The 12,674-nt window shown below is 43.0% G+C and overlaps 1 protein-coding gene and 1 pseudogene across 3 annotated transcripts in view; both read right to left on the reverse strand.

Moving 5' to 3' along the window:
* The window catches only part of LOC110489593 (hepatocyte nuclear factor 4-gamma), a 29,229-nt gene extending 25,665 nt beyond the window's left edge, over window positions 1–3,564 (reverse strand). The window contains exon 1 of one of the 3 annotated variants that reach the window (XM_090199075.1): window positions 3,264–3,564. Coding sequence is in view for 1 of the 3 variants with exons in the window: in XM_021562330.3 (XP_021418005.3) it covers window positions 3,264–3,292 (29 nt within the window). In the remaining 2 variants the exon portion in view is untranslated. The remainder of the gene's footprint in view (window positions 1–3,263) is intronic. The other 2 variants (XM_021562331.3, XM_021562330.3) reach the window with 2 other exon arrangements.
* A 239-nt stretch (window positions 3,565–3,803) lies between these two features.
* LOC149977386 (putative G protein-coupled receptor 141) overlaps window positions 3,804–12,674 on the reverse strand; it is a 35,427-nt pseudogene continuing 26,556 nt past the window's right edge.

The raw sequence follows: 12,674 nt of genomic DNA on the forward strand, positions 1-12,674 counted from the left end.
CTTGTGGAACTGTTTTGGAAGCATAAGGACCTTATCTTTCATATCGACGAGAAATCATTTTCAAAAAGACTAAGGTTAAATTGATACACACCTTTATAGGGTTAGGGTTCCAACACGGCCCTATCTCCATGTTACAGAGCTTGTTTACGGAAAACAAACGGAAGACAGTCCTGTGCTAATTAGGAATACCACCCCTACCTTGTCACAACACAACTGATTGGCTCAAATGCATTAAGGAAAGTAATTCCACAAATTAACTTTTAACAAGGAACATCTGTTAATTGAAATGCATTCCAGGTGACTACCTCATAAAGCTGGTTGAGAGAATGCCAGGAGTGTGCAAAGCTGTCATCAAGGCAAAGGGTGGCTACTTTGAAGAATCTCAAATATATAAAAAATGTTGATCTGTTTAACACTTTTTTGGTTACTACATGATTCCATATGTGTTATTTCATAGTTTTAATGTCTTCATTATTATTCCACAATGTAGAAAATAGAAAAAATAAAGAAAGCCCTGGAATGAGTATGTGTCCAAACTTTGTACTGGTACTGTATATACAGTGCATTTGGAAAGTATTCAGACCCCTTGACTTTTTCCACATTTTGGTATGTTACAGCCTTATTCTAAATTTGATTCAATTGTTGATTTGTTCCCTCATCAATCTACACATGATACCCCATAATGACAATGCAAAAAATGATTTTTAGAATTTTTGACATATTTAAGTATTCAGACCCTTTACTCAGTACTTTTTTTAAGCACCTTTCGCAGTGATTACAGCCTTGAGTATTCTAGGGTATGATGCTACAAGCTTGGCACAGCTGTATTTGGGAAGTTTTCCCATTCTTCTCTGCAGATCTGCTCAAGCTCGGTCAAGTTGGATGGGGAGCATTGCTGCACAGCTATTTTCAGGTCTCTCTAGAGATGTTTGATCGGGTTCAGAATGGGTCACTCAAGGACATTCAGAGACTTGTCCCGAAGCCACTCCTGAGTTGTCTTGGCTGTGTGCTTAGGGTCGTCGTTCTGTTAGAAGCTGAACCTTCGTCCCAGTCTGATGTCCTGAGCGCTCTGGAGCAGGTTTTCATTAAAGAGCTCTCTGTACTTTGCTCTGTTCATCTTTGTGCTGTTGTCTGTGCACAACATTGGTGTACCATGTTTTGTGCTTGCTACCATGTTGTGTTGCTACCATGTTGTTGTTGTTATCTTAGGTCTCTCTTCATGCAGTGTTGTGTTGCTTCTCTTGTCGTGATGTGTGTTTTGTCCGATATTTATATATATATTTTTTTTAATATTTAATCCCACGTCCGACAGGAGGCCTTTTGCCTTTTGGTAGGCCGTCATTGTAAATAAGAATTTGTTCTTACCTTGCCTAGTTAAATAAAGGTAAAAAAAAGAATATATATCTTTCCCTCAATCCTGACTCGTCTCCCAATCCCTGCTGATGAAAAACATCCCCACAGCATGATGCTGCCACCACCATGCTTCACCGTAGGGATGGTGCCAGGTTTCCTCCGGATGTGACGCTTCGCATTCAGGCCAAAGAGATCAATCTTGATTTCATCAAACCAGAGAATCTTGTTTCTCATGGACTGAGAGTCCTTTAGGTGCCTTTTGGTAAACTCCAAGTGAGCTGTCAAGGCCTGATTGGTGGAGTGCTGCAGAGATGGTTGTCCTTCTGGAAGGTTCTCCCATCTCCACAGAGGAACACTGGAGATCTGTCAGAGTAACCATCGGGTTCTTGGTCACCTCCCTGACCAAGGCCCTTCTCCCCCGATTGCTGACTTTGGCCAGGCGGCCAGCTCTAGGAAGAGTCTTGGTGGATCCAAACTTCTTCCATTGAAGAATGATGGAGGCCACTGTGTTCTTGGGGACCTTCAATGCTGAAAAACATTTTTGGCACCCTTCCCCAGATCTGTGCGCCGACACAATCCTGTCTCAGACCTCTACGGACTATGCCTTTGACCTCATGGCTTGGTTGTTGCTCTGACATGCACTGTCAACTGTGGGACTTAATAAAGACTGGTGTGTGCCTTTCCAAATCACGTCCAATCAGTTGAATTTACCACAGGTGGACACCAATCAAGTTGTAGAAACATCTCAAGGATGATCAATGGAAACAGGATGCACCTGAGCTCAATTTCGGGCCTCATGGAAAAGGGTCTGAGTACTTGCAGTATGTAAACAAGGTATTTCAGGTTTTTTTTTCTAAAACATTTCCAAAAATTCAAAAAACTTATTTTTGCTTTGTCATTATGGGAAATTGTGTGTTGATTGATGAGGGGAAAAAACAATTTAATACATTTTAGAATAAGGCTGTAACGTAACAAAATGTGGAAGTCAAGGGGTCTGAAATACTTTCCGAATGCCCTGTATGTGACAGACATTTGTTGGTCTGAGCCTCTGCAGTCACCAGAAGAGTGCATATTAATCCCCTTCACATTGAGTTGATATTTTAAAGCTACAATATTAAACTTTTTGGGAGCCCAAGTCTAAGAAGTGGCAGATCTGTTCTGTGTGCGCTATTTATATGCTTCCCATTCTTAAGATTTATTATTTTACTTAAGGTTTTGTACCCCTGTTTCAAACAGCTTGAAAATACATTATTTTTGCTTATAGAAAATACATTTCACAGCGGTTTAAATGGTACAAAGATTATCTACACTATATTTGCATGTTTTGTCACAAACTGAAATTAGACAAACTATCAGAATTGTAGCAACCAGGAAATGGTTGAGTAATTTCTGCATAGCGCATCTTTAAAATGGTTACGGTAAGAGTTAAGGTTAGGGTTAGGTAAGGGTTATGGTTAGGGTAAGGGTTAAGGTTAGGGTTAGGTAAGGGTTATGGTTAAAGTTAGGGTTTAGGGTTTGGTAAGGGTTATGGTTAGGGTAAGGGTTAAAGTTAGGGTTTAGGGTTAGGTAAGGGTTTATGGTTAGGGTAATGGTAGGGGTTAAAGGTAGGGTTTAGGGTTAGGTAAGGGTTATGGTTAGGGTAAGAGTTAGGGTTAGGTAAGGATTATGGTTAGGGTAAGGGTAGGGGTTAAAGTTAGGGTTTAGGGTAGGGGTTAAAGTTAGGGTTTAGGGTAGGGGTTAAAGTTAGGGTTTAGGGTAGGGACGTCCCAAGGATCCCTGATAACACGACTAATTCATTGCGGCCGATAGGTCAAACGAAAGACCAAAATGAACGAGTCACAGAACCATATAAGATTTAGGCAACAAACATCATATGTTAATTATTTATTATTTCAAAGGAGACCGCTTACCTTTCTCTTGGTCCGTCAGCGATGTGCATTAATCCAACAGGACGCTAGTCCACCTGTAAACTAGACACCAGTTCTGCCACTTGTCCCCCTTGTCACCACACGAAATGAGAGAGTCGTGGGCGAGGAGTTGCAACAACACACGGAGGTTTGGAAAGGGAAGCTATGGGCCTGTAATTCATTGAGCGACACATTGGATGGTGCTGGCTTCGGTTGTCATTAGATCGATTTACTAAACAAACTGAAAGTAGGGTGGGGACGTTAAACAGTAACTAGCCTCCATAAAACTGAGAGGGGAAATAATATAGGTGTGTGTGTGGTCAGCCTTGCCTATGCTGTCGAGACGGGGGTAAAGGGTGAGGAGGAGGTAATGCTTCACAGAATAATAGTAGAACAGTAACATTTTAGCCATTTATTTATTTATTACAATATTTACATACTCTGTAGCCTTACACAAAGTTTTTTCAAAGATTGAAATCGACATATTGAGAGAAATGTCATTGGCACGGCTTACTGTATTTTAAATTCCAATATGAGAGCAAATACATTTTAGTTCAGTATAGTCAAACTGCAATAGACCTACAGTACAGTAGACTATGTTGTGTAGCTATATAAACAAGCAGATGGTGCTAAAGTACTGTTTAAAAGGGAAGCAATATTACAGCGAGGTTTTGGCTCTGAGTTCATAGTTCAGGTAATGTGAGAAGAGGTCACACATACGGCAGTGTCCCCTCCCTAGGAAAGTAAACATGTCGAGACATCTGAGAGCCGTGAGACTGAGGAACACCTCGTTAGTGTGCTCCAGCTGCTGCAGGTGTTCCAGGTAGTAAATCCTGAACATGTGATAGGGCATTTCTCACACCAGCAGCACCACAGCAAAACACAGGCTCTTCAGCTGAGCCCAGAATTCCTGGTGAAACATGCAGTCTAGCTCGTACTTCCTGGTCAGAAGGCTCATGACATGACACTGCAGTGCCGTCTGCACACAGGCCATGATAACGATCACAGAGCTCATGACGTAGTTCAGCTTTTTCATGCCAGTGATTTTTCAGGTGGCTGCCGAACTGGAAACAGTGAGAGTCATTGGAGGCCATTTTGCTTGTGTGGTTGTTGTTGGTGTCTTCATGGACTTCCTTGCCGTAGTTGAAATAGAGGATTGGGAAAATGACCACAAAGGTCACCACCCACACCGCCACGCTGGCGATTAAAGCAACTTACTGGAAAAGAGCAAAGAAGAGAAGAGAACTTCAGTGATTTTGTGAGAAACTGATATTTGCCTTTCCCATTCTATATGCCATGACACACATTGAGAGGTGTATGGTCCAACCGTCTAACCTCTACTTCTAGAACACTGTCAACTACAAGTATAACATGGACGGTTAACTACCTGTAGAACAGTCTATATCTAAGTAATAAAATAAAACAATTCCCATAAAAAATCCATCAGTTTAAATTAGAGATATACATTTATTTTGCATGGGCTGCGTGTCAATCCACCGCATCCGCCCTTGTCGAATGGAGGTAGTTTAGGACTCGTCTGAAGGTAACCCATACTAACGAATGGAGGTAGTTTAGGACTCGTCTGAAGGTAACCCATACTAACGAATGGAGGTAGTTTAGGACTCGTCTGAAGGTAACCCATACTAACGAATGGAGGTAGTTTAGGACTCGTCTGAAGGTAACCCATACTAACGAATGGAGGTAGTTTAGGACTCGTCTGAAGGTAACCCATACTAACGAATGGAGGTAGTTTAGGACTCGTCTGAAGGTAACCCATACTAACGAATGGAGGTAGTTTAGGACTCGTCTGAAGGTAACCCATACTAACGAATGGAGGTAGTTTAGGACTCGTCTGAAGGTAACCCATACTAACGAATGGAGGTAGTTTAGGACTCGTCTGAAGGTAACCCATACTAACGAATGGAGGTAGTTTAGGACTCGTCTGAAGGTAACCCATACTAACGAATGGAGGTAGTTTAGGACTCGTCTGAAGGTAACCCATACTAACGAATGGAGGTAGTTTAGGACTCGTCTGAAGGTAACCCATACTAACGAATGGAGGTAGTTTTGGACTCGTCTGAAGGTAACCCATACTAACGAATGGAGGTAGTTTAGGACTCGTCTGAAGGTAACCCATACTAACGAATGGAGGTAGTTTAGGACTCGTCTGAAGGTAACCCATACTAACGAATGGAGGTAGTTTTGGACTCGTCTGAAGGTAACCCATACTAACGAATGGAGGTAGTTTAGGACTCGTCTGAAGGTAACCCATACTAACGAATGGAGATAGTTTTGGACTCGTCTGAAGGTAACCCATACTAACGAATGGAGGTAGTTTTGGACTCGTCTGAAGGTAACCCATACTAACGAATGGAGGTAGTTTAGGACTCGTCTGAAGGTAACCCATACTAACGAATGGAGGTAGTTTAGGACTCGTCTGAATGTAACCCATACTAACGAATGGAGGTAGTTTAGGACTCTTCTGAAGGTAACCCATACTAACGAATGGAGGTAGTTTATGACTCGCCTGAAGGTAACCCATACTAACGAATGGAGGTAGTTTTGGACTCGTCTGAAGGTAACCCATACTAACGAATGGAGGTAGTTTAGGACTCGTCTGAAGGTAACCCATACTAACGAATGGAGGTAGTTTAGGACTCGTCTGAAGGTAACCCATACTAATGAATGGAGGTAGTTTTGGACTCGTCTGAAGGTAACCCATACTAACGAATGGAGGTAGTTTTGGACTCGTCTGAAGGTAACCCATACTAACGAATGGAGGTAGTTTAGGACTCGTCTGAAGGTAACCCATACTAACGAATGGAGGTAGTTTAGGACTCGTCTGAAGGTAACCCATACTAACGAATGGAGGTAGTTTAGGACTCGTCTGAAGGTAACCCATACTAACGAATGGAGGTAGTTTAGGACTCGTCTGAAGGTAACCCATACTAACGAATGGAGATAGTTTAGGACTCGTCTGAAGGTAACCCATACTAACGAATAGAGGTAGTTTTGGACTCGTCTGAAGGTAACCCATACTAACGAATGGAGGTAGTTTAGGACTCGTCTGAAGGTAACCCATACTAACGAATGGAGGTAGTTTAGGACTCGTCTGAAGGTAACCCATACTAACCAATGGAGGTAGTTTTGGACTCGTCTGAAGGTAACCCATACTAACGAATGGAGGTAGTTTTGGACTCGTCTGAAGGTAACCCATACTAACGAATGGAGGTAGTTTAGGACTCGTCTGAAGGTAACCCATACTAACGAATGGAGGTAGTTTTGGACTCGTCTGAAGGTAACCCATACTAACGAATAGAGGTAGTTTTGGACTCGTCTGAATGTAACCCATACTAACGAATGGAGGTAGTTTAGGACTCGTCTGAAGGTAACCCATACTAACGAATGGAGGTAGTTTTGGACTCGTCTGAAGGTAACCCATACTAACGAATGGAGGTAGTTTAGGACTCGTCTGAAGGTAACCCATACTAACGAATGGAGGTAGTTTAGGACTCGTCTGAAGGTAACCCATACTAACGAAAAGAGGTAGTTTAGGACTCGTCTGAATGTAACCCATACTAACGAATGGAGGTAGTTTAGGACTCTTCTGAAGGTAACCCATACTAACGAATGGAGGTAGTTTATGACTCGCCTGAAGGTAACCCATACTAACGAATGGAGGTAGTTTTGGACTCGTCTGAAGGTAACCCATACTAACGAATGGAGGTAGTTTTGGACTCGTCTGAAGGTAACCCATACTAACGAATGGAGGTAGTTTAGGACTCGTCTGAAGGTAACCCATACTAATGAATGGAGGTAGTTTTGGACTCGTCTGAAGGTAACCCATACTAACGAATGGAGGTAGTTTTGGACTCGTCTGAAGGTAACCCATACTAACGAATGGAGGTAGTTTAGGACTCGTCTGAAGGTAACCCATACTAACGAATGGAGGTAGTTTAGGACTCGTCTGAAGGTAACCCATACTAACGAATGGAGGTAGTTTAGGACTCGTCTGAAGGTAACCCATACTAACGAATGGAGGTAGTTTAGGACTCGTCTGAAGGTAACCCATACTAACGAATGGAGATAGTTTAGGACTCGTCTGAAGGTAACCCATACTAACGAATAGAGGTAGTTTTGGACTCGTCTGAAGGTAACCCATACTAACGAATGGAGGTAGTTTAGGACTCGTCTGAAGGTAACCCATACTAACGAATGGAGGTAGTTTAGGACTCGTCTGAAGGTAACCCATACTAACCAATGGAGGTAGTTTTGGACTCGTCTGAAGGTAACCCATACTAACGAATGGAGGTAGTTTTGGACTCGTCTGAAGGTAACCCATACTAACGAATGGAGGTAGTTTAGGACTCGTCTGAAGGTAACCCATACTAACGAATGGAGGTAGTTTTGGACTCGTCTGAAGGTAACCCATACTAACGAATAGAGGTAGTTTTGGACTCGTGTGAATGTAACCCATACTAACGAATAGAGGTAGTTTAGGACTCGTCTGAAGGTAACCCATACTAACGAATGGAGGTAGTTTTGGACTCGTCTGAAGGTAACCCATACTAACGAATGGAGGTAGTTTAGGACTCGTCTGAAGGTAACCCATACTAACGAATGGAGGTAGTTTAGGACTCGTCTGAAGGTAACCCATACTAACGAATGGAGGTAGTTTAGGACTCGTCTGAAGGTAACCCATACTAACGAATGGAGGTAGTTTAGGACTCGTCTGAAGGTAACCCATACTAACGAATGGAGGTAGTTTTGGACTCGTCTGAAGGTAACCCATACTAACGAGTGGAGGTAGTTTAGGACTCGTCTGAAGGTAACCCATACTAACGAATGGAGGTAGTTTTGGACTCGTCTGAAGGTAACCCATACTAACGAATGGAGGTAGTTTAGGACTCGTCTGAAGGTAACCCATACTAACGAATGGAGGTAGTTTAGGACTCGTCTGAAGGTAACCCATACTAACGAATGGAGGTAGTTTAGGACTCGTCTGAAGGTAACCCATACTAACGAATGGAGGTAGTTTAGGACTCGTCTGAAGGTAACCCATACTAACGAATAGAGGTAGTTTTGGACTCGTCTGAAGGTAACCCATACTAACGAATGGAGGTAGTTTAGGACTCGTCTGAAGGTAACCCATACTAACGAATGGAGGTAGTTTAGGACTCGTCTGAAGGTAACCCATACTAACCAATGGAGGTAGTTTTGGACTCGTCTGAAGGTAACCCATACTAACGAATGGAGGTAGTTTTGGACTCGTCTGAAGGTAACCCATACTAACGAATGGAGGTAGTTTAGGACTCGTCTGAAGGTAACCCATACTAACGAATGGAGGTAGTTTTGGACTCGTCTGAAGGTAACCCATACTAACGAATGGAGGTAGTTTTGGACTCGTCTGAATGTAACCCATACTAACGAATGGAGGTAGTTTAGGACTCGTCTGAAGGTAACCCATACTAACGAATGGAGGTAGTTTTGGACTCGTCTGAAGGTAACCCATACTAACGAATGGAGGTAGTTTAGGACTCGTCTGAAGGTAACCCATACTAACGAATGGAGGTAGTTTAGGACTCGTCTGAAGGTAACCCATACTAACGAATGGAGGTAGTTTAGGACTCGTCTGAAGGTAACCCATACTAACGAATGGAGGTAGTTTAGGACTCGTCTGAAGGTAACCCATACTAACGAATGGAGGTAGTTTAGGACTCGTCTGAAGGTAACCATACTAACGAATGGAGGTAGTTTAGGACTCGTCTGAAGGTAACCCATACAAACGAATGGAGGTAGTTTTGGACTCGTCTGAATGTAACCCATACTAACGAATGGAGGTAGTTTAGGACTCGTCTGAAGGTAACCCATACTAACGAATGGAGGTAGTTTAGGACTCGTCTGAAGGTAACCCATACTAACGAATGGAGGTAGTTTTGGACTCGTCTGAAGGTAACCCATACTAACGAATGGAGGTAGTTTAGGACTCGTCTGAAGGTAACCCATACTAACGAATGGAGGTAGTTTAGGACTCGTCTGAAGGTAACCCATACTAACGAATGGAGGTAGTTTAGGACTCGTCTGAAGGTAACCCATACTAACGAATGGAGGTAGTTTAGGACTCGTCTGAAGGTAACCCATACTAACGAATGGAGGTAGTTTTGGACTCGTCTGAAGGTAACCCATACTAACGAATGGAGGTAGTTTAGGACTCGTCTGAAGGTAACCCATACTAACGAATGGAGGTAGTTTTGGACTCGTCTGAAGGTAACCCATACTAACGAATGGAGGTAGTTTAGGACTCGTCTGAAGGTAACCCATACTAACGAATGGAGGTAGTTTAGGACTCGTCTGAAGGTAACCCATACTAACGAATGGAGGTAGTTTAGGACTCGTCTGAAGGTAACCCATACTAACGAATGGAGGTAGTTTAGGACTCGTCTGAAGGTAACCCATACTAACGAATGGAGGTAGTTTAGGACTCGTCTGAAGGTAACCATACTAACGAATGGAGGTAGTTTAGGACTCTTCTGAAGGTAACCCATACTAACGAATGGAGGTAGTTTTGGACTCGTCTGAATGTAACCCATACTAACGAATGGAGGTAGTTTAGGACTCGTCTGAAGGTAACCCATACTAACGAATGGAGGTAGTTTAGGACTCGTCTGAAGGTAACCCATACTAACGAATGGAGGTAGTTTTGGACTCGTCTGAAGGTAACCCATACTAACGAATGGAGGTAGTTTAGGACTCGTCTGAAGGTAACCCATACTAACGAATGGAGGTAGTTTAGGACTCGTCTGAAGGTAACCCATACTAACGAATGGAGGTAGTTTTGGACTCGTCTGAAGGTAACCCATTCTAACGAATGGAGGTAGTTTTGGACTCGTCTGAAGGTAACCCATACTAACGAATGGAGGTAGTTTTGGACTCGTCTGAAGGTAACCCATACTAACGAATGGAGGTAGTTTAGGACTCGTCTGAAGGTAACCCATACTAACGAATGGAGGTAGTTTAGGACTCGTCTGAAGGTAACCCATACTAACGAATGGAGGTAGTTTAGGACTCGTCTGAAGGTAACCCATACTAACGAATGGAGGTAGTTTAGGACTCGTCTGAAGGTAACCCATACTAACGAATGGAGGTAGTTTAGGACTCGTCTGAAGGTAACCATACTAACGAATGGAGGTAGTTTAGGACTCTTCTGAAGGTAACCCATACTAACGAATGGAGGTAGTTTAGGACTCGTCTGAAGGTAACCCATACTAACGAATGGAGGTAGTTTAGGACTCGTCTGAAGGTAACCCATACTAACGAATGGAGGTAGTTTAGGACTCGTCTGAAGGTAACCATACTAACGAATGGAGGTAGTTTAGGACTCTTCTGAAGGTAACCCATACTAACGAATGGAGGTAGTTTTGGACTCGTCTGAATGTAACCCATACTAACGAATGGAGGTAGTTTAGGACTCGTCTGAAGGTAACCCATACTAACGAATGGAGGTAGTTTTGGACTCGTCTGAAGGTAACCCATACTAACGAATGGAGGTAGTTTTGGACTCGTCTGAAGGTAACCCATACTAACGAATGGAGGTAGTTTAGGACTCGTCTGAAGGTAACCCATACTAACGAATGGAGGTAGTTTAGGACTCGTCTGAAGGTAACCCATACTAACGAATGGAGGTAGTTTTGGACTCGTCTGAAGGTAACCCATACTAACGAATGGAGGTAGTTTTGGACTCGTCTGAAGGTAACCCATACTAACGAATGGAGGTAGTTTAGGACTCGTCTGAAGGTAACCCATACTAACGAATGGAGGTAGTTTAGGACTCGTCTGAAGGTAACCCATACTAACGAATGGAGGTAGTTTTGGACTCGTCTGAAGGTAACCCATACTAACGAATGGAGGTAGTTTTGGACTCGTCTGAAGGTAACCCATACTAACGAATAGAGGTAGTTTTGGACTCGTCTGAAGGTAACCCATACTAAAGAATGGAGGTAGTTTTGGACTCGTCTGAAGGTAACCCATACTAACGAATGGAGGTAGTTTAGGACTCGTCTGAAGGTAACCCATACTAACGAATGGAGGTAGTTTTGGACTCGTCTGAAGGTAACCCATACTAACGAATGGAGGTAGTTTTGGACTCGTCTGAAGGTAACCCATTCTAACGAATGGAGGTAGTTTTGGACTCGTCTGAAGGTAACCCATACTAACGAATGGAGGTAGTTTTGGACTCGTCTGAAGGTAACCCATACTAACGAATGGAGGTAGTTTAGGACTCGTCTGAAGGTAACCCATACTAACGAATGGAGGTAGTTTAGAACTCGTCTGAAGGTAACCCATACTAACGAATGGAGGTAGTTTTGGACTCGTCTGAAGGTAACCCATACTAACGAATGGAGGTAGTTTTGGACTCGTCTGAAGGTAACCCATACTAACGAATGGAGGTAGTTTAGAACTCGTCTGAAGGTAACCCATACTAACGAATGGAGGTAGTTTTGGACTCATCTGAAGGTAACCCATACTAACGAATGGAGGTAGTTTTGGACTCGTCTGAAGGTAACCCATACTAACGAATGGAGGTAGTTTAGGACTCGTCTGAAGGTAACCCATACTAACGAATGGAGGTAGTTTAGGACTCGTCTGAAGGTAACCCATACTAACGAATGGAGGTAGTTTTGGACTCGTCTGAAGGTAACCCATACTAACGAATGGAGGTAGTTTAGAACTCGTCTGAAGGTAACCCATACTAACGAATGGAGGTAGTTTTGGACTCGTCTGAAGGTAACCCATACTAACGAATGGAGGTAGTTTTGGACTCGTCTGAAGGTAACCCATACTAACGAATGGAGGTAGTTTAGAACTCGTCTGAAGGTAACCCATACTAACGAATGGAGGTAGTTTTGGACTCATCTGAAGGTAACCCATACTAACGAATGGAGGTAGTTTTGGACTCGTCTGAAGGTAACCCATACTAACGAATGGAGGTAGTTTAGGACTCGTCTGAAGGTAACCCATACTAACGAATGGAGGTAGTTTAGGACTCGTCTGAAGGTAACCCATACTAACGAATGGAGGTAGTTTAGGACTCGTCTGAAGGTAACCCATACTAACGAATGGAGGTAGTTTTGGACTCGTCTGAAGGTAACCCATACTAACGAATGGAGGTAGTTTTGGACTCGTCTGAAGGTAACCCATACTAACGAATAGAGGTAGTTTTGGACTCGTCTGAAGGTAACCCATACTAAAGAATGGAGGTAGTTTTGGACTCGTCTGAAGGTAACCCATACTAACGAATGGAGGTAGTTTAGGACTCGTCTGAAGGTAACCCATACTAACGAATGGAGGTAGTTTAGGACTCGTCTGAAGGTAACCCATACTAACGAATGGAGGTAGTTTTGGACTCGTCTGAAG

The sequence above is a fragment of the Oncorhynchus mykiss genome, chromosome 15 (genome assembly GCF_057628025.1).
Source record: "Oncorhynchus mykiss isolate SJ-2025 chromosome 15, ASM5762802v1, whole genome shotgun sequence".
Lineage (NCBI taxonomy): Eukaryota > Metazoa > Chordata > Actinopteri > Salmoniformes > Salmonidae > Oncorhynchus > Oncorhynchus mykiss.